Below are 22,910 nucleotides of genomic sequence, written 5' to 3'. Positions count from 1 at the left end.
GGCACTCCCTTCAGTGGTACAAATCATTGCCTATTCATCCTGCGCAGTTCTGGCCCATTTCTTCCTATAAGCCCATCTTAAAGAATCCGTCTCACAGTCTGGAGGCCTGTCTCTAGTTCTTCTGACATCAGAATGTCAAGGACTTATGACTTTGATGGTACAGAAACCACCTCCGTGAATTCAGATTGTAATGTATATGGGGTCAAGTGACTTGCCCAGGGTCACACAGCTAGTAAGTGTCACGTCTCTGAGGTTGGATTTGAACTCAGGTCCTCCTGACTCCAAGGCTGGGGCTCTATCCACTGTGCCACCTATCTGCCCCATATAACTTATAGTCTTGAGAACTGACTAAGGTTCAGACAAGTTGTGACTTGCTTATGACCACACAGCTATTAAACCCATGTCTTCCCCATGCCAAATCTAGCGTTCTATCCTTGTTTCAGCCACTCTCCGGGTCCCTGGAGGGGAGAGTGATGATGAATCCAAGACCCCTTCCCCATCTCCCCGGCATGGTCGGTCCCGGCCTTCCTCCAGTGTCCAGGAGTCCTCCTCTGAGTCTGAAGATGGGGATGCCAGAGGGGAGGTAAGCCATCTTTGGTGGGACCAGGTAGTTTGCCCTAGGCCAGTCAGTCCCAAAACTATTTTTGTCCTTTAATGGGACCCTCTACTCTAGTTAATGCCACTTTCAATAAAGTTCCCTGAGCTCCTCTGAACACTGGCCCTGGGCTGAGACAGTAGCAAGAAGAAGTTTAGGTTTCAGTCATATGAGAATTAGGACCATCAGATATAGCCATAGAAGGGATCTTAGAACTTATCTTGTCCAAAAGTCTCACTTTACAGAGGAGAAACTGAGGCCCAAAGAGAGGAGTGGACATGATCATGGTCAAGTGACTTGTTAAATGGCAGAGCCAGGATCAGAACCCAGGTTTCCTGGCTGCCAGGTCCAGCATTTCCCATTATCAAAAGCTGATAAGGTAGTATGATATCAAAGCGGTGAGGAGCTCTAGAATGTAGAGCAGAAGATGTTGGAGAACATGGAATACTAGCATTGGAAGGGACCATAGAGATCATCTAGGCCAACCCACATGATGATGATGACTACAATGGTGATGATAATTGCTAATGCTTATTTGAATCTATGATCTCATTCTGGTCTTACAACAACGCTATGAGACAGGCCCTTTGAGGATTGTAATACCCATTTTACAATTCAGGAAACTGAGGCCCAGGAAGACTAAACGATTTGCTCAGGACCACACAGTGAGTTAGTGGCAGAGTTAGAACTCCAACCCAAGTCTTCCAACCCTAGATGTAGGGGTGGCTTCCAGGCTCCTACATCCTATTCACTCCTTCCCCTGATGTCTTACCTTTCAAAGATCTTTGACATCTATATGGTCACAGCCAACTACCTGCCCCTGGGAGCAGATCCAGAGGCCATCACATTAAGGGAAGGCCAGTACGTGGAGGTCCTTGATTCAGCCCACCCACTCAAATGGCTGGTTCGAACCAAGCCCACTAAGTCCAGTCCTTCCCGGCAAGGCTGGGTGTCACCTGCTTATCTGGACAAGAGACTAAAGGTAAAACCCTCCTAATAGGCCAGTAGGGGATATAGCATGGAGTGGGACAGGGGAACCCTTCAAGGCCAGGGCATACTAACTAAAATTAGAGTCCTCATGGAGCCCATAGTCTAGCAGGGAGCTAAGATGCATACATCTATAGCTATAATATATGATGAAGGCATCTGAGCAGTGCAGACAAAATGCTCTGTGTTACCACCCCATGGAAGTCCTACTTCAGAGTTCCTGTGTGAGGCAGCTCTGCCCTAAGCCCTCAGCAAAATTATACTTTTGAGGAAATATATCCTCGGCATCATCCATCCATTCCCATTTTACTATAGGACTCTGCTCCCTTGCCCCCCACCCACAGTGCCCTACTTTGGCCAGCCCTCCTAGGCAGGGCCCTGGACCTTCCAAAACTCCAGGTAGGCCCAAGATCCTGGGCAATGCTGAGAAAACTTCTATTTCCTCGTCAGCTTTCACCAGAATGGGCAGCCGCTGAAGTGCCAGAGTTTCCTGGGGAGTCAGTCTCAGAGGATGAGTATAAGAAGAGGCTAACGTGAGTGGGGGCCCAAGTATTTGTTGGTTGGGGTATCAGGAAGTAGCCTTCCAGAACTGACTGAGCCCTCTCACTAACTCATTTATTCATTCACTTGCCTGTTCAATCATCCATTCACTTTAATTAATATCTATTAATTCATTCCCTTATACTCCCTCATTTATTCACTCATCCCTTTTTTTCTTACTCATTTACATATTGACTCATTACCCATTTACTCATGAATAAATGAATGAATGAATGATCAAGTATTGAAGCACTTACTGATGCAAATACAAGCGAGCAAGATGGTCCCTGCCCTCAAGGAGCCTACATTTTAATGGGGAAGTATAACATACAGAAGGGAGCTAGAAACTGAGAGGTGGGATGAGCATGGCAGCATGGTTTGTAGATGGCCAGAGTGTGACGTGGAGGCCTGGTTCTAGGCAAGATAAGACAAAAGCTCACCTGTCATTCATACTCATCATTCATTCATTCCTGTTGATAACTGCTTGATGAATAAATGAATTCAGTAGCTCATTCATCTTGACTTATTCATTCTTTTACTTAACCCCCAAATCGTGCATTCAGCAGGCACTTGCTAGGTTTTGCAAAGGTACAAAAATGTGGTCCCTACTCTTGGGGTGTAGTTGGGTAGTTGTGGTTGGGTCAAGAAGAACTTCATACATGTAACTCTAAGAAATAATTACAGAGCAACATGTGAGCCAGGGCTTCCTCCTAAGGGCCCCCATGGCTATTAGTGCTGATGGAACAAGGGTCATGAAAAACCAATAACAAACATATATTAAGCCAGCACTATGTGCAGAAAACTGTGCTAGGTCCGTAGGAGATAGGAAGTTTAGATAACAGCCCCTGGCCTCAAAGAGCTCACACTCTGGTAGGGAGATAAAACACAAACACCATGTGGATGGGGCTGATCCAGACCTGGGATGCATCTTCTGGGGAGTGTCCTAGAGGATCATCCCCCTACTTCCCCCACCTTTCCCAATCAGGTGGTTCCTCCCCCAGGCAGGGCTCTGGTAGCATCATGTTCTAGGGAAAAGAAGACCTGGGCTTTGTGCCAATGGAAATCTACAACTCCTGGGTAAGGAGCCAGGAGTACAAGGATAGAAGGGAACTCGGCATTGGAGCTTCGAGGGCAGGAAAGGAATGGGGCTCTCTGCCTTGTTTCTCATTCACTTCTCCCCTCCCCTTGGCTCTGTCCATCACAGCGTCATCATCCAGGAGCTGCTGAGTTCTGAGCAGGACTTTGTCAGTGCCCTCAACTTCCTACAAACCCACCATTTGCAACACTTGGAGTCCTGCCCCAGTGTGCCTGCCTCTGTGTCCAGCCAGAAACCCATCATCTTCCGGAACATAAGCGACATTGGCCATTTCCATGCCAAGTAAGTAGTCTAAGCGCTGGGCTGGACCCATGCTGCCCATCATTCTTCCTGCCTGACCCCCCTATCTCCTCCAAATACTTTCAGAGAAGGTCCCTTCCAGCTCTGACATTCTTTTTCTAAGGTCTAACATTTCTAAGTTCTAACAGTCTGTATTTCTTGTTTTGACATTCCATGTTTTCAAGGGCAGCTAGGTGGCACAGTAGATAGTATTGGACTTGAGTCAGGAGGACTTAAATTCACTTAGCCTATCTGAGCCTGAGTTTCCTCATTTGTAAAATGAGGACAATGACAGCATCACCATTAGGGAGGTGTTGTGAAGATCGAATGGGCTAACATATATGAGGTCTTTTCTACCTTTAAAAGTCTGAATCTCTGTGAAATGAGTGTAGGAGAGGGAAGATGTCCCCATATTCCTTCCCTGTTTCCCTGACCTGAAAGGACAACCCTTGATAAAGACTTCAGCAGTCAGAAGCACCTTAGGACATGCCCCAAAGCTGCCTTAAGGACCTAGCTGACTTGTTAAGGTCCAGGGTGAACTGTCAGCCAGGGGTCTACCTTACCATACCTAGGGTAAAGGAAGGGGGCCCTGCTTGGTAAGACCAGAGCCTGACCAATGACCAACCTGGTCTAAAATCCAACCCTGCCCCAGCCCTTGAGTTTGCTGACCCAGTTCAGAATGAGCATCATGGTGTCCAGTCCATGGTTCTGTGGGAATGAATGGGATTGAGGAAGCACGTAGGGTGGAGATGAAGGGGAGAACTGGGTGAGGGAGCTGAGTGAGGCCAGCCACCCCAACCTCTGACCTCTCTCCTTCAGTTGCTTTCTCCAGGAGTTACAAAAGTGTGACACAGACGACGATGTGGCCATGTGCTTCATCAAGAATGAAGGAGACTTTGAAAAGTACATCCAGTACCTGGTGGGCCGCGTGCAGGCTGAGTCTGTGGTCGTCAGCAAGGCCATCCAGGAGTTCTACAAGGTCCGCTGGGTTTTCCAAGAATATTTGTACTACCTTCCCAGGAGAGGGGTTGTTAAGGAAGTGTTTTGAAAACTTTGGGTCCAGCCTTTATTTCCAAGCTGATCCCCTCCCTACTATGCATCTTCTCTTCTAGCCTGCTCGACACCCTTCAGATATTACTTATGATTTCTCACCTCTACGCCTTTACCCTCACCATTCACCTGCCTGAGATGCCTTCCTATCTCTCTTTCTTGCTCTGCCACTAGCTTCATGGCCTTAGAAAACTCCTTTCCTTCTCTGAGCCTCAGTTTCCTCAACTATGAAATAAATAAAACAGAATCCCCAAAGTCTATTCCAGCTCTTAAAATTCTGTGCTTCTGTGGTTCAGCCTTTCCAAATCTTATACTTCCTTCAAAGCCCAGTTTCATGCCTACCTCCAACACTGTAGGCAGGAGGAGGTAGTCATGGACCCCTTTGACAGCCTATGGACCCCTTCTCAGGGTCAGCATCTTATGATGCACAAGATGACATACGTAGTGTTACAAAGGAAACCAATTATAGTGAAATACAGTTGGCAAAATATAAAAAATAAAAATTTAGAGCCAGACATCAGGCTAAAAACCCCTGCTCTAGGCCTTGGTGAGTTTTCCTTCTTCTGAACCCCTAAAACGCTATTTTCTGTACCCTTCATATAACAGTTATCAGCAGTGGCTTTCTGTCATTACTTATCATCCAATTCAATTGAATTCAATATCCATTTATTACACACATACTTACTGTGTACAGGGACCTGTGTTCAGAAGTGGGGTTCTAATTTGAAAAAACATCATGGCATTTGGAAAATTGGCACATGCCCAAATAAGTATGACATAAGATTGGTTGCCAGGAGCAAAAGAGAGCTCCAAACAAAGTACTTCAGGAAAATTTGAGGATGGAGGGATCAGTTTCAGCATGAGGGAATCAGGGAAGGCTTCGTGGAAGAGTCATCACCTGCATGAGGCCTCGAAGGATGAGAGGGATTTTAGTAGGCAGGGATAAGAAGTATGCTCCAGGCAAGGGAGACAGCTCATCTAAATGCCCGGAGATGGGAGATAGCATGTTGAATTCAGGGAGCACCAAGACCAATTTGACTGCAGTGTAAAATACGTGAAGAGGAGTAGTCTAAGACAAGCCTGGGAGATTAGAGCCAGACTGTAGAGAGCCAGGGCAAGGACTGTGTGTGGTGTACTCCAGGTAAGAAGGTGCCTCTGAAGGCTTTTGAGTAGGGAAATGATGCTGTCAGACATATGCAGGCATGTGGATCTCATCTCCCACATGGTCTATACCCTCCTTGAGGGTAAGACTGTGTTATATGCTTTGTGTCTGTCACAAGGGGCTTGACGTAGTAATTTACATATGTGTGTAAAAAATATATACACATACATATACATGCATACATGTATATGTATGTGTATATGCACATGTGTGTGTATATGTGTGTGTATATGTGTATGTATATATATATATTCTGGACACGATAATTTTTTTCAACAGATAGTTATCAAGCATACACTGTTCAGTAACAGACCTGCTCTAGTCCTATGCAGTTGAGAGCATTTAATTTTTCTCCCTTGTGAGCCGAATGTCGTCTTGTTCTCATGGCAGAAATATTCCGAGGAGAAGCTTTCGGGAGCTGATCTCTCCCAGCCTCCCTTGCCTCCCCTGCAGCACTACCTGGAGAAGCCCATCCACCGTATCCAGCAATACCAGACTGTTATCAAGGTGAGTGGACCAGATTCTCTAGTCTATGGTCCTTGGGTCCTGGTGGGAGTGACTCTTCCCTTTATTGTTGAATTGGTTTCATTTATGTCCGACTCTTCATGACCCCATTTGGGGTTTTCTTGGCAAAGATACTGGAGTGGTCTGCCATTTCCTTCTCCAGCTCATTTTACAGATGAGGAAACTGAGTTAAATAGAGTTAAGTGACTTGCCCGGGGTCACACAGCTAGTCAGTGTCTGATGCCAGATTTGAACTCTGGTCCTCTTGACTCCAGGCCCAGGCTCTATCCACTGGACCACATAGCTGCCCTTGACCCTTCCCTTGTCACTGGTGGAAAACTCAGAGGCAGCCTCTTATGGTAGTGGAGAGTGCTGGTTTTGAAGACCTGTGTTCGAATCCCAGCTCTGACACTTAATAGCTGTCTCTTCCCCTCTCTGAGGCTCATTTTCCTTATCTGTAAAATGGGGGTAATCTCCCTTGCAGGGATGATGGGGGTTGTAGTGAGGGAAACATTTTGTAATTCATAGCACTACACAAATGAGAGTCGTTGCTGTTGTCATTGTGACGTGTGTGTAAAGTATATGTGGTTGTAGGGGGTTTGGGTGGATGCTTCCTTGTGGGACAGATGAGTCATTAGCTCCTCTGAATAGAGAAGAAGAGGATTCTGCAGCTGTGCTTAATCCCAGCTCTGACACTTCCCAGCTGTTCCAAACCAAGACAAGTCACTTCTTCTCTAAGCCTTATTTTCTTCAACTGTAAAATGGGAACGGTCATCCCTATCTTGTAGGGTAGTAACTTAAGGTGATACAGGAGACAGCATAGTACAGTGGATAGAGAGCTGACCTGAAAGACAGGAGGACCTGTGTTCAAGTCTCACTCCTGATACATACTGCTCTTGTCACTTAACCTGGGGAAAGTCACTCAAGCCTCTTAGTGCTCTAGGTCATTGGTGTCAAACTCAAATAGAAATAATCTGTACATGAGGATCCCTGAAGGCTGCATACTGACTGCATTTTAAAATGTAATATTATTCATGTTTTACTGGATTTTTACTTATCATGTTCAGTATTTCCCAGTTACATTTTAATTGGTGTCTGACACTTCTGGTCTAGGCATCTCTCTAAGACTAGAGGAAAGGTTGCAGAAGGGGTGCCAACCTGCCTTGATAGAAGGAGTGACCTCACCTGGGAGTTCCCTATATCTCTAAAATTACCAGTCCAGTCTGAGGCCTAAGGCCAAGATGCAAAATTGAGACCATTATTCAAGATGATTCTTGACCTATAATCTTGGCTGTAACCCGCTGATCTAACTAGTTTTCCCTCTTCTAGGAGCTGATCCGTAACAAGGCACGAAATGGGCAGAATTGTGCTCTCCTGGAACAGGCCTATGCAACTGTGTCTGCCCTCTCCCAGCGGGCCGAGAACAAGCTCCATGTCTCACTCATTGAGAACTACCCTGGGACTCTGGAGGCTCTGGGGGACCCCATTCGCCAGGTCTCTTGGGCTGTTCTGGGGTGGGCAGGGTTTAGGGCAGCTAACTTAGCTTTTACCCAGGGATGGCCTCAGTCTAGTCCAGGGGCACTGTGGGCAGGAAAAGATAAGCAGGAGATAAGCATCTTGCAAAGTCCTGTATGGCAGGACTTATTGCATGGGCTCAACCAGCTCTAAGACTCTGGGCAGCTGCTAAGGCAAGGCCCTGGGGAGTAATGAGACCAGGATGTGGCCATGAGATGCTGAGGATATGCACAAGAGCACCAGTCTTTCCCCATGCTCCATCCTGGGCTGACCCTTGCCTGCCAGAAGCACCCCTCTATATGTGTGTGTGCATGTATATGTATGTGTACACATGTGTGTATATTAGATGTAGATGATAAAGTATGCATGCTTTTTGGTTCAACAACATTTATCTAGCAAGACCTAGTTCTGGGTGTTGGGGAATACAAAGATGAAAAAATTATACAGTCCTGCCCTGAAGGAGATGGTAACCTAATATGTATGTATGTACATATACACATATGAATTATATATGTTGCATATATAAACAGGTATGTATGACAATCTCAATTTCCTTCTCTTTAAACAAATGGAATTAGAATAGCTAGCCTCTAACATCCCCTACAGATATAAATTTCTAGTCCTGTGTTTGTGTGCATATATGGTCACGCACCATGGTATATGGCACCACACTCTGGCTTCAGCATGTCTTTCCATCTTTATTGAAGACTAAGCTCTTTGCCAGGGGGGTGGGGGGGACCTGCTTTGCTTTTTCTTTGTATCCCCAGCACTAAGCACAGTGCCTGGCACATAGTAGGTGCTTAATACATGCTTAATGGTGGATGGATGGATGGATGGATGGATGGATGGATGGATGGATGGATTTACCAGATGCTCCAGGCAAACTAGACTCCTTGCCATTTCCCACACAAATGCCATGCTTTCCTACCTGCCCACCTCTGCTTTTGCTATTATCCCCATCAGGTGTAGCTAGAATTCCCTCTTCCCTCTCCTCCCTCCTTCAACACACTGAGTTCCTACCTAGCCTTGAAAGCCCATCTCTTTTATGAAGACCTCCCTAATGGTTAATGATAGTCCCTGTCAGACTTTACCTAGGACTTGGTCTGCCTCTTCTGTAATGCACTTATCACATAACATTGTGCATTTTGTCTAATCTGCCCCTGCTAGACTTAAGGCTTCATGTGAGCAGGGACTATAACTTAGCTAAACTTTGTGTTTCCCCCATTGCCCAGCACAAGCATCTAGACATACTAAGTAATTAATAAGTTTAATAAATAGATGGAATGAAAGGTAAGGTAATAAAGATTAATAAAATTATAAAAATTAAAAGTAATAAATTTAGCTACAGTGAATGCCTGTGGGTATATATATATATAGCCATAAACTTGTGTGTCCGCATACTATATGTACATGTGATACTATGACCCATCCCTTATTGTTGGAGGTAATTGTTTGGAATTATTTATTGCATGTTTAATTTTTCTAATTGTGAATCTAGATTTTAATAGAATAAAACTGGGTGGAGGAAAGGGGTGTGGGGCTCAGACTGAGCATCCTATGAGCAAGGGAGTGGCTGAATTAATCAATTAGAAATATGAGGTCTAACAGCACAACATTTAATTTTGGGGTGACTGATGTGTGTGAATGAGTGCCTGACCAAGTCCTGCAAGTGTTTACTGTTTAGTAATTTGAGGACACTGAGGCACTATTTGGTTGTTCAAGGGCTAATGAGATGTTATTTGGTAATTTGAGGGCTGAGGGGACCCAAATTGACTGAAGACTGAAGTGGTGCTCCCTTGGTTGTTTGGTGACTGATGAGACTTTATTCAATGATTTGAAGGTTGACGGGGGCCGTGTTTGGTTGTAAGTGGGTGCCTGGTACCTGTGAGTGAGTCCTCTATTCTGACCCTTAATGTCCCTGCTGTTTACTCACAGGGTCACTTCATCGTGTGGGAGGGAGCCCCCGGAGCCAGGATGGGCTGGAAGGGCCACAACCGGCATGTCTTCCTCTTCCGGAACCACCTGGTGATCTGCAAGCCCAAACGGGACTCCAGAACAGACACCTACAGCTATGTCTTCAGAAACATGATGAAGGTACGGAGGATGCTGAGGCCTCCTTCCCTGGTGTGGTCCCCTTCCTCCTGCTCCAGCCTAGACTTCCTGCTGACCCCAGCAAGCCTATGGTGTTTTACATCAATAATGCATATTGACAGTGTCTACGAATCAATACTGTGCCATGGCGTGGTAACCCTTGCCCCTTTAATCCAGGTGGGACAAACTGAAGCCCCTGGGGGAGCAAAAGGACATGCTTCAGACCAAGGAGCAAAATCATACCAAAGGCAATGTTGAGGGAGCAAGATGGAGCTGGGGGAAGGCTTTAGCAGGCACTTTCATAGAATCCCTGCTGGAAGGACCTGAAATCATAGAATGTCAGAAGTGGGAAGGACCATAGAACACAGAACACAGAATGTCGGAACTGTAAGGGACATTAGAACATAGAACGTCAGAGCTGGAAGGAATCTTAAAATATAAAATGCAGAGCATGGAATGCCAAGGTTGGAATGACCCTTAGAAACCATCCAGTCCAACTCCCTTCATTTTACAGAATAGGAAACTGAGACCCAGAGAGAGGAGCTGACCTCCCCAAAATCACATCACCATAAAAGGCAGAGGCCAGATTCAGACTTCTACATGTGTGAAACAACATGGCATTTCGAACGCCATGCAGTGCTGGGTGAATGTAAGGAATATTCCCAGGGAACAATACCACCTGTGGCTTATCTTCTAGACAGGGGACAAAAACCACTAAGGACATTTCTCTGTACTGAAATTCACAGAATCACAATAAGTCAGAGCTGAAAGGAGCCTTAGAGATTAGCTGGTTCACCTCTTTTGTTTCATAGGAGAAAACAACTAATGACGGACCTGGGGCTCAAACTCAGGTCTCCCGACTCACAGGCCAGACCACTTTTCCCTATGTCATAGCTGTATCGGCTACTCCTCAACCCCTCACCCCACCCCCAAAAAAACAACCTTTCCCTGCCATATGTACCACTTGTATGACCTGGTGCCTCACCTCCCTAGGCTTCTGTTTTCTCATCTGTTACACGGGGAGATGAAATCAGGTGGCACAATGGATAAAATGCTGGGCCTGGAGTCAGGAAGACTCATCTCCCCAAATCTGGCCTCAGACACTTACTGGTTGTGTGACCCTGGGCAAGTCACTTACCCAGTTTGCCTCAGTTCCTCAATCCGTTAAATGAGCTAGAGAAGGAAATGGCAAACCACTCCAGTATCTTTGCCAAAAAAACCCCAAATGAGGTCTCGAAGAGTTGAACAGGACTGAAAAACGACTAGACAAGAGCAATAAAACAAGATGACCTCTGAAGTCCCAGCTAAGAAATACTAAGTACTTACTAAGTGCTAACGAGTTGGGTCATTTCCTTGGGCAACCCCAGACTCCTCTAGTGGTCATCTTGTGGAAGAGCCAATAGAGCATTGGGCTTGGAGTCAGACGGACCCAAGTTAGAATCCTGCCTCACTCACTACCTGACCCTGGGCTAGTCCTCTGTGAACCTCGATTTCCTCATCTGTAAAATGGAGATAATCAAAGCACCAACCTCACAGGGTTGTAATTAGGATTGAATGAGATAATATATGCCACATGCTTTGCAAGCCTTAAAGCATTACACAAATACCAGCTGTTATTTTGTCTAACCTAAGTCATCTGATCTCCTCTGGGATCGATCAGCCCTGAGTAAGGACAGAGAGCGGCTGGCCAGGCTACCTAGGATGGGATGTAGGTCTTCAATTAGAAATCCCATCAGGCTCAAACCCTCCTAAGAAAGTAGGAGGGAGGGGCAGCTAGGTGAACAGAGCACCAGCCCTGGAGTCAGGAGGACCTGAGTTCAAATCTGGCTTCAGACACTTGACACTAGCTGTGTGACTTTGGGCAAGTCACTTAACTCCATTGCCTACAAAAAGGGGGAAAAAAAAGAGAAAGTGGGAGGAAAGAACTTTATTTCTCATATTGATCCTGTCCTCTCCAACCCTAGCTGAGCAACATCGATGTGAATGACCAGGTAGAGGGGGATGACCGGGCCTTCGAGGTCTGGCACGAGCGGGAGGACTCGGTTCGCAAATACCTGCTGCAGGCTCGCACAGTCATCATCAAGAATTCCTGGGTGAAGGAGATCTGTGGAATCCAGCAGCGGCTCTCCCTACCTGTCTGGAGTAAGTAGAGTGCCACCATCAGGGAAGGGGGGGCGGGGGAGGGAACCTAGAGCTCAGTTAGGAAATTTGCCCTTCTTGTGGATTGGGGATTATTTGGACAATTGAATTCCCACACACACACCCTTTGCAGAATGGTTTATTGTGGAATGGCTGAGACCCCGCGGATTTGTTTGATCCCACCCTGTTAGAAGATGATTGAGTCTTTGCTGACATAAAGCTGTCCTGCAGTGAAAACAATGCTAGGTCGGAACTAAGGAAACCAGGATTCAGAGACCTTAGGCAGGTCTCATTACTTCTCTGTGCCTCAGTTTCCTCATCTATAAAATGGGGAGAGTAAAACTAACACTCTTCCACTAAAGGCCTATTCTGATGCCTCATCACTGATTAGAGGTGAACATCCGGTCAAGTGAAAGCTATGATGACATGGAGGCCAAGTCTTGGTAGACCCCTTAATGCTAGAAAGCCCAGTATATGTAACCTAGTTAAGTGTGGCTAGAAGGCTGGCCACGTGATGATGAGTTCGTTGGGCTGCAGGGTGACTCACAAAGACCATCTGCTAAGGTGTCTGAGGCCTGACTGGTGGAGACTGTATGCACACATGTTGACAGAATCACATATCCTTGAGAGATCAGAGCAAGCCTTGTACTACCTCTCTCCTCTGATTGTTGGGAGAATCTTAGAACCTAAAATACAGAATGTCAGAATGGTAAGGGGCCTTGGGTGGTGGAATGTCAGAGCTAGAAGGAGCCTTTAGATTTTAAAATGCTACAGGAATTGGGAATATTGTGAGCATTGGACAAGCGGAAGCTATTGTGGTTTTTCAGCTTGGGGAATTCATCACCTCCATTAGGGAGATGATTGAGGCCACATATTATGGATGGATGGATGGATGGTTGGGGGAACAAAGGCAGGGAGGCTCATTAAAAGGCAGTGATTCCAGGTGAGAGGTCTTAATGTTACTCTTTTCTAAAACAAAAATGACTGGCTCAGAATTCCTCATGGGCCGAATCTTGAATTTACTTCCAAAAAACCTGCTTCCCCCTGAAGTGTCACCATGTCCCATGTATGTTTTTAGGCCCTCCAGACTTTGAGGAAGAGCTAGCAGACTGCACAGCCAAGCTGGGTGAGACTGTCAAACTGGCCTGCCGGGTGACCGGGACCCCAAAGCCCATTGTCAGCTGGTACAAAGGTAGGAAGACTCTTAGATGGGGCACTGGGGAAGAGTGGCCTTTGGGGAGTCAAGCAGCTCAGCTCCACAACTGTGACCCCCCAGCCTATAGCACCTCCAGGCTAGCCTGATTCCATTCATTACTCAGCAGCCCAGGGAAGGTGCAAATCCTGTCTGACACTAGCTAGGCAGAATCATTACACAGGTAAATATGGTAGGTAAAAGCATTTAACCACCCTGAGCCTTAGTTCCTTGTCTGTAAAAAGCGGCATAATAAATGCCAGTAGTACAAATATCACAGGATTATCACAAGGGTCAAATGAGACAACATATGTAAAAATGCTGTACAAGTTTTCAAGTCCTGTATAAAGCATTATTTATCATTATCATCATCATGATCATCATCATTCCTTTGTCCTCACAACACAGCATTCACCATGCTTGGGAGAGTCCATTCAAGAGAGAAGCAATCAATGTAGTATTATGGAGAAAACACTAGCTCTAAAGTCAGAGGACATTGGTTCAAATCCTGCTTGCCACTTACTATCTGTGTGACCTTTAGGAAATCCCTTCTCTTCTCTGGGTTTTAGTTTCCTCATCTATAAAGTGAAAGGATTGGATCAGATGGTCTGGAAGGTCCCTTTCAGAGAGGCAACAGTACAGTAGAAAGAGCCAAGGATTGGTAGAAAGGAGACGTAGCTTCTGATCTTGGCTCTGGTACTTATGGGGAAGTAATTCCCCTTTCACTGAATCTGGGTTTCCTCATCTGTCAAGTTGGGGAGATGGGGGAGATCCTAATTCCTGCCATTTCTCACAGTTAAAGATCAAATATAACTATGTTATGATGATCAACGACTGTGTTTCGGGTTGGGAAACTAGATTTGAGTACCAACCTTCATGTTTATATGTGACTTCCCCTCACTGACTCAATTTCTCCATCTGTAAAATAGGGCTAATAGTCTTGAACTACCTATTTCACAGAGTTGTTGTGGAGAAAGCACCTTGTAGATGTTAAAGCATCATAGCCAGGGTCCTTAGCCTTTCTTTGTGTTATGGTCCCTTGGCAAAGCCTTCTCATAATCATATTTTTAAATGCATAAAATAAAATACATAGGATTACAAAGGAAACCAATTATGTTGAAGTAGTTATCAAAAAAATTTTTTTCCAAGTTCATAGACCCCCAAGTTAAAAATATCTACCTATAGGAACAAGAATTACTATTATTAAGAATAACATCACATCACGATAACAGAAGTGGTTAAGAAAGTGTAACATACACAGTAAGTGGCAGGAATTGTGATAAAGGGAAGCCAGAAAGCCCCTGGTCAGTGTGTTCTGAGGCTTCACATTTCTCTAGTAGCACCGTGTCAAAATGGGAAGAGCTCTAGACTCAGGGTCAGAAGAGCCAGGGCCCATACCCCAGCCCCACCACCAACCAATCATGTCATACATCATGGGCATTGGAAGCACTGAACCCTTCAGCCATGTCCCAGCCCCACCCCAGGCTGCCAGGCCATAATGACTGATATTCTTCTCTGTCTGCTAGACGGGAAGCCAGTGGATGTCGATCGTCACCACATCTTTATAGAGGACCCCGATGGTTCCTATGCCCTCATCCTGGACAACCTGACGGGTGTGGACTCAGGACAGTACATGTGCTTTGCCGCCAGTGCAGCTGGCAATGCCAGTACTCTGGGGAAGATCCTGGTGCTGGGTAAGTCTGCTCAGGGGCTCCTGCAAGCTTGTATGTGCTGTAGGAGGAGAGGGCTGGGATTGCAAGAGCACTGGGGAGAAACCCTCACCCAAAAGAACCATGTTGGTCTAAGGAGAGGCTACAATTTCCCCAAAACATCTAGCTTGCAAAAATCCCAAGTGTAGCCTATACTAGTGATTATTTAGCCATGTTAACATACATAAATACTTAAATATCTATACTTGTGCATATATTGTACGTGGTGGGGGGGAGAAAAGGAAAGAGAGAGAGAGAGAGAAAGGAGAGGAGAGAGAGAGAGAGAGAGAGAGAGAGAGAGAGAGAGAGAGAGAATTTAGTCCAAAACCTATATACATACATAACGTGTAGATACAATGTTATATCTATAAAGTGGCACACTATATGTCTATGTATCTGCATATCTGTATGATATGGGAGTAATCAGGTATCTGCCTGGTCTCTAAGCAAATCTAATTACCCTATTACATGTGCATTGCTAGATGTGGAGTTAGAGAATTTAGGGCTGAAGCCTGACTTTGTTATGTTACCACCTACTCTACAGAGGCAGGGGAGAGAAGGTGACCTTGTTAATGATCCCCAAGTCATTTAGTTACTGTCTACCTCTGGGACTCAGTTTCCTCCTTTGTAAAATAAGGGGAGTGGCCTAAATGAGCTCTAAGGTCCCTTCTATGGTGTCATGATTCCAAGAGGCTTCATTTTAGGGGTACAGCCCCTATTTGGACCGAAACTTTACTTACTCTGCTAATATGCAAATGCTAGAAATTCCAACAGTAGATCAATCAACAAACATTTACTAAAAGCCTGCTACGTGCCAGAGAAAACTAAGGCTGCTAACCTTAAAAACCTTACATTTCACCAGGGGAGGATACATGCATACATGTACACATGTGTGTTTATACCTGAATGTATGTATATACACTTATGCATGCCCATACACATTTATATGCGTGCATGTGTGTGTTGACCCACACACACCATATTCATGTTGCATACGTATATACATGAATATATGTATGTGTTGTATGGAGCAGAGTCACTTGAGCATCATTCTTTTGGGTTAAAGCATGCTAGTGTTAGAATGCAAACATCCCTGGCCCAGTTAGCACATTACATCTTGCCCAGTCACATTCACCTCAATGTGCATGGATTTAGCCGGATTCTTCCCCAAGATCATCTTTGAATGAGGGAGGTTTAGTGAAATCAAGAAGGCACTGGGTGCCTGAGGAACTGAGTGCTGGGTGATAGGGGCCCTGCAAAGGAGGAACTAGAGAGGGGAAAGACAGACTTTATTTCTCTCTTGCCTTGCAGTCCCTCCACGATTTGTGAACAAAGTCCGAAATGCCCACTTTGTGGAGGGTGAAGACACTCAGTTTACATGCACCATCGAGGGAGCTCCTTACCCCCAAATCAGGTGGGTTCCTCAAGTGCCTACCTTTGGGAAACCAAAGGGATGGTCATGAGCCTTTTCTGGAGAACTGGGGAAACTATGCCTGGGCAGTTCAAAAGAAAGAATAAGAGGGGAGAAAGACAGAAGAGGAGATACTGTAGTATTGAAAGGAATCCATGATTTCTTTAAGATGCAGGTCACAGCACCTTTCTACCTTCCCATCCCCACCAGTCCTCGCACTTCCATAAATCATCCATCCAATGTGCTGGCAGCCTTCCTCTAATTCTTAAAATATCTCAGGATAACCAGTGTGGTGCTCAGTCTGCCTACTTGTTATCCTTCATTTGTGCTAAATGAGAGGCCCATCTCCTGGTCCAAAGATGTCCCTTCGTAAAATACCAGTGTTTCTTTTCTTCTATCCACATCTGAACTGTCCAGAAGGCAGGTTGGGAGCTGCCTCTCAGGAAAGATATCTTTGAGTCAGAAATGATTCAGAAATGGGCAACTCCAGTGATCAATGGAGTTTAATGAGGATTTCATTTTAATTCAATTTAAAGGCTCGTGTATGAGGATAGGGAGAAGGTTAGGACTCCTTTATTGTAGTGAGATACAAACTGAGGGGGACCTTATTGAAACCAACAAAATCAGACAGGGGTGGTGTGGGGCAGGGGAGGGGAACCTGCAGTCTCGAGGTCACATGTGGCCCTCTAGGTCCTCAAGTGCAGCCCTTTGACTGAATCTAAACTTCACAGAACACGATTTGTTCTGTAAAACCTGGATTCAGTCAAAAGGCTGCACCCAGGGACCTATAGGGCCACATGTGGCCTCAAGGCCGAAGGCTCCCCACCCCTGGTGGGGTAACACAGACCCTTCACCAGATCCCAGTCACTGGAATTCTGCACCCTTTGGAGTTCAAAGGTGATCACTTTGGACTGGTGGAAAGCAAGCACTGGGTACCCAGTGGAGAATATATATAGACCTCATATCCCCCTAAGATGCGTAATTCAGGCCAAAATTGTAGATGACCTCAAGACAAGGATAGATCACTATCTAAATGGAGGGCATTCTGGACTGTAGCAACAGTGTAAGGCAAGGTGGAGATGGGCGTTATATGAGGTGTGGAGAGTGAGATCAGCCTGGCTGAAGCAAAAAACTTCATCTTCCCCAAAGTCTCAGATCTGGGCATGGGCTTGTAGTGCCCTCAGCTGCACCCACTTTGGACAGGTGTCAGTGTGGACTAGCCCTCATGGCCTTCTGTCCACAGGTGGTACAAGGATGGCACTCTGCTGACCGAGGGCAGCAAATACCAGATGTTCAATGAACCCCGGAGTGGAGTGCTGGTACTAGTGATCACGAAGGCCTGCCAGGAGGACATGGGGCATTATGAGTGTGAGGTGAGTGTGGGAGGCTTTCCAAAGCTCTCCCTGCTTCCCTGGAGGCAACACAGTGGCTCTGGAGCAGGAGGAAACTGGGTTCAAATCCCACCTCTGATGCTTGCTTCTTTTTGTGACATTGAGCAAGTCACTTGGGCCTCAGTTTTCTCATCTATAAAATGGGAAGATTGGGTAAGATGGCCTCCAAGGTCACTTCCAACTTTACATTTATGATCTGATCATTATGAACCTGTCTTCCCAGAAATGAGAGGGTAGGAGGGACAATCCTGTCACATGTCACATTTAAACAGCACTTAGTGTTCGAAGTGTTTTTAAATCTATGATCTCACTTTAGCCTCCAAACCATCCTGCTGGCGGGGGTGGGGGTAGGGGGTCCAGAAAGGAAGTCCTATATGATTCTAATTATCTATATCTATATAGATATCTATATATCATCTGTATCTATATCATTATCTATAAAAGAGAAAACCGAAACCCAAGAGGGGAAGTTACTTTGCCTTAAGTCAGATAACAAGTTAACATCAAAACCTGGATTTGAATCCAGGATTTTTTCCTCTTTCAAAGTATGTCTTGGTGTCTCCAACAGACCTTAGGTCAGGAGTTCTTAACTTTTCTGGTATCATTTGTGGGGAAGCCCCTAGACCCCTTCTCAGACTAATGTTCTTAAATGCATTAAATTAAGAAAGGAAGGAAACAAGCATGTATTAAGGACTTAACTATGTGCTAATATACATACGATGTATATAGGATTACAATGGGAAGCCTGTGCTCACGTGTGGGCTGCAATACATCTAATGACTGATAACTAGAGCAGTTTGTGGTCGCTAGGTGGCACCATAGTGCATAGAGCTCTGGGCTTGGAATAGGAAAGACTCTTCTGAGTTCACATCTGACCTCAGCATTTACTAACTGTGTGACCCTGGGCAAGGTACCTAATCCTATTTGCCTCAGTTTCCTTATCTGTAAAAATGAGCTGGAGAAGGAAATGGCAAACCACTCCAGTATCTTTCCCAAGAAAACCCCAAATAGGGTCACAAAGAATCACACACAACTGAAAACTACTGAACAACAGAGCAGTGATGAGCATAAATGATATTTCTAGATCTCCACAACTGCATCATGACATGAAAAATATCTATGGTTCCTACTGGGGACAAGGTTACAGACACTGCTAATATTACAGTGCTTTTGTTACCTACATTTATAATTGAGGAAAATGCTAACTTTCAGATAGAGGTCAGTGAATGTATAAAAGCGGCATAATTTTTGTCCCATCCAAGTTCACAGACTCCCTGAAATCTACCCCAAGGCCCCTTGGGTGTCTCTGGGCTCCAGGTGAAGAGTGCCTGCCTTAGGCCAATTTCTGACGTGTTTCCCTTGAATATTTACAGCTGTCAAACAAGCTGGGATCAGCCCGCAGTGGAGCTGAGCTATTGGTGCAGAGTACAGCCCTACTGGCGCAGGAGAAGAGAGGAGAACAAGCGATCACCATCGAAGGTAGGCTTCCTCCTGATGTCCCATTCCATGACTATCTTGCTGAACTCCCCATCCCATCGGCTACAGGCACTAACTGTGTTCACCAGTTCTCCTGTGAGGTGTCTTCCCCATGGGCTGGCCTCAGCTATTGTGTAACATGAGCACAGGGGCCTCACCGCCTCTCCCTAATGCAGCCAACTGCATACAAGCCCAAGGGTGGTGCTCAGTTCTGTTCAACTAATTCTTTGAACTATTAGACTCCAGGTGCCGTGGAATAGGATGGGAATGGAATAGGAAAGGACTCAGGCTTGGTTTATGGTATGTACTTGGGTTAAAACAGAGAAAAACACACCAGGGGTAGACAACACAGTGCCAGTGCCACATACAATCAGTGAGCAAGCTTTCTACCTACAGGCCTGATGTCTGTCTGTGGAGCAGTATATCCATCAAATTCAATTCAAGAAGCAGTCTACTGTGACCTGCCCAATCAAGAAAGGCATCCTGGAGAAGGGGTACTCTGAGTTTCAAGAGGGGAGCAATGCTGGTAATAGAGTGAATTAGGAAAGAGCTCACATATAAAGAGGGGACCCGAATTATGCTTTGAAGGAAAACAGAGATTTTATCCAGCAGAGGTGACAGCCTTTATGCAAAGGCACCAAGGGGAGAGATGGAATATTATATACTTGGAATAGCTAGAAGGCCAATTCGACTGGAAAAGAGAACGTATATAGACAAGTAATGGGAATTTAAAATGGAAAAGTAGGTGAGGACTGGATTGTGGATAGTTTTAAATGCCAGGCTAAGGATTTTGTGTTTTACCTTAGAGGCAAAGGAGGCTGTTGAAGATTTCTGTGTCTTGGGGTGACATGATCAGATCTGTGTTTTAAGAATGACAATTTGGTTGTTGTGTGGGTGGATTGGGGAAGGCTGAGACTGGAGGCGAGGAGACGGATTAGGAAGTTATTGGAAGAGTCTCAGTGAAAAGTAACAAAGGAGATGCCATAGGGGTAGCATTGACAAGATTTGGAAACTGACTACAAGGGAGAAGAGTCACTGATGACTCCAAGGCTGTGGGCCTGGGTGACTGGAAAGATGGTGGTGTCATCATAGAAATGAAGTTTAGAGAAAGGTTGGCTTTTGGGGATAGAACAAGTTGGACACATAGACTTTGAGATGTTTATGAGATGTCCAAGTGGAGGTACCCAGCAGGCCATCAGTAATACAGGTGGCTAAGTGCTACAGTGGATAGAGTATGCTGACTGCAGTCACGAAGGCCTGAGTTCAAATCTGGCTCCAAACACTAGCTATGTGACCCTGGGCAAGTCTTTTGACCTCTCTTTGCCTCAGTTTCTCCATCTGTAAAATGAGTAGTACCTACCTCACAGGGTTGTTGTGAGGATCAAATGATATAATATTTATAAAGCGCTTAGCACAGTGCCTGGCACATAGTAAGCACTTTATAAATGTTAACTATTATTATCTAGCACTTAACAGTGCCTGGAACATAGTAGGTACTCAATAAATGTTTATTAATTAATTGATTGATTGATTGATTGATCAACATGGACCTGCAGTTATGGAATATATAGATTTGGTAGTCATTTGCATAGAAATTATAACTTAACCGATGGGATCTTAACTGATGAGATCACCAAAGGAGAAAGTTGTAGCAAGATCATAGAAACGGTCCCCAGACAGAGCCTGGGGAGGTCTTCCCACTTAGTAGGAGGGAGAAGGAAGATGACCCAGAGTAAAGGAGACCAAGGAATGGTAAAACAGATAGGAGAAGACCCAGGAACCAAGAGAGGCAGTGTCACTGAAGCCAAGGAAAGGTCCAGGAGGGTGGGGAAGAAGAGGGAGAGGGGCAGTGTTCCCCAGTGTAAAATAACTGTATTCATAGCAATATGAGTTCAGCACCCAACTGAGGGAACAAACAGTACGTGCCATTAGAGTTTGGAATGAGCAAAATAGGTGTGGGGCAGGGAGAGTCAGGGAAGGAAGACTTCACATTTGTCCCAATTTGTCACACACACATTCCAAATTACCGTGACAGCTGTGTCTAAGAGTAGAAGAGGTGCTTAAGCATTCAGGGGCAGCCAGGAAGGAGACTCAGATGCATTCAATAAACATTTATGAAGTTGCTACTTTGTATAGAGTACTAAAGACACAGTTTACATTAAATACGATCCTTGTCCTCGCAGAGGTTGGTGCCTATTAGGGGCTATAACACACAAAATTACTTGGTAAATACATCTATAAAACAAAGCCACATTGCGGGAGGGTGGGGGGAGGTTCATTGCTAACAGGGAGAATCAGGGAAGGCTCTCTGGAGGAGGTAGCATTTCAGTTGGGCTAGTCAGGAATTCAGTGGATGAAATGCAGAGGAAAGGCATTCTAGGAACTGACAACTGTGTCAGCAAAGGCAGGGAGGTGGGAAAGCACAGGCTATGTTCAAAGGATGCTGAGTTAGCCAGCTTGTCTAGAGCATAGAATTAACAAAGGGAAGATATGTGAGGTAAGTTTGGAAACAGATTTGTGCTATATTGCCATGGACCTTAAGTGACAGGCAAGGAGTCTAAACTTTAGTCGGTGGCAATAGGGAACCAGTGCAGATTTTTGAGGAGAGTGACATGACCAGATCTAAATGTAAGAATGATTCTTCTATCACTGGGATGAAGATTGTGTTCCCAGTCTTCAGAACTTCAGAGAGAACTAATTAACCCCCTTGCTCTGGGATGGTGGCTTCAGGAACCCCCTTGATGTTTGGGGTGGTTTCTTTACAGGGGAATGCCAGCTACCATATTGGAAGGCAGACCCGGAGCCCCAGAGGAACAGAATGAGCATATTCAGTATATGTACAAAGGAAAAGCCAATTGCTAGAACCCAGAGCGCTGCTCAAGAGAGGAAGCTCATGTGGTGAACCTCAGTGAAAGGACTTGAGAAGCATGAGAACAGTGGGTACTAGGGCCACTGTATAGAGAGGTCCTCAGACAGAGGTTAGATGACCCAGATGTGGATGCACAAGTTGGATGGAGAATAGACCAGATGACCTCTGAGGTTCTGTTCAATTTTATGATTCTATGAAAATTCTGTACCTTTGGAGGGAATGAGCTCCCTGTCACCAGAAGTGTTCTAGCATAAGCTAAACCACCTACTAGGGGTTAATCAAGAGTCTTTCTACATAGGTTGGAAATTTAATTAGATGGTCCCTAAAGTGAGTTGCCAAGAATTCGCTGAAGACAAATCATGCACCTTTTACAATTAGGCCTGGGACTGTGGCTTGTTTCCCCGTACTCCAGAATCTCTCTCTTTATTTTTCATCTGACATTTCTCTTCCCAACATGACCTCTAAAGAAGTTTGAAACCTTATCGTCATAGAAGTGTCCGAAAGTGCAATGGGCTGCCTCATGGGCTAGTGAGTTCCCCATCACTGGAGGTTTCCAAGTGAAGGCTGGATGGCCACTTGTCAGGAATGTTGGAAAGGGGAATTCCTACTCAGTCAGAGAAGTTGGAGCTCTGAGATCCCTTCCAGCTTTGATATTCTAAGATTTTTTGATTCTATGAGGAGATGGGGTTTATGCTGGTTTTTTGATGGATGGGGAGGATTTGGACAGAGGGAGATGTCTCCATGGAGAAGATGGAGACACATGGGACAGATAGGAATAAAAATAGCTGAAATTTATATAAGCACATTGAAGTTTGCAAAGTATTTTACAAAGATGGTCTCCTATGATCCTCAAAACAATCTTATGAAGTAGGTACTGAAGGTAAAATTATCCCTAGCCTCCCAA

General features: G+C 45.3%; 1 protein-coding gene across 1 annotated transcript in view; it reads left to right on the top strand.

Moving 5' to 3' along the window:
* OBSCN (obscurin, cytoskeletal calmodulin and titin-interacting RhoGEF) overlaps positions 1–22,910 on the top strand; it is a 303,665-nt gene that overhangs the window by 208,269 nt on the left and 72,486 nt on the right. Inside the window, 14 exon segments of the mRNA XM_078152436.1 lie at positions 444–583; positions 1,377–1,577; positions 2,033–2,115; positions 3,327–3,500; positions 4,317–4,476; positions 6,100–6,216; positions 7,543–7,707; positions 9,664–9,822; positions 11,784–11,961; positions 13,037–13,150; positions 14,677–14,844; positions 16,171–16,273; positions 17,514–17,643; positions 19,035–19,140. Of these exon segments, the coding sequence (XP_078008562.1) occupies positions 444–583; positions 1,377–1,577; positions 2,033–2,115; positions 3,327–3,500; positions 4,317–4,476; positions 6,100–6,216; positions 7,543–7,707; positions 9,664–9,822; positions 11,784–11,961; positions 13,037–13,150; positions 14,677–14,844; positions 16,171–16,273; positions 17,514–17,643; positions 19,035–19,140 (1,998 nt within the window).

Source organism: Phascolarctos cinereus, unplaced genomic scaffold (assembly GCF_003287225.1).
Source record: "Phascolarctos cinereus isolate Bilbo 61053 unplaced genomic scaffold, phaCin_HiC Scaffold_4;HRSCAF=312, whole genome shotgun sequence".
NCBI classification, from domain to species: domain Eukaryota; kingdom Metazoa; phylum Chordata; class Mammalia; order Diprotodontia; family Phascolarctidae; genus Phascolarctos; species Phascolarctos cinereus.
This window is presented reverse-complemented; position numbering and strand designations above follow the sequence as displayed.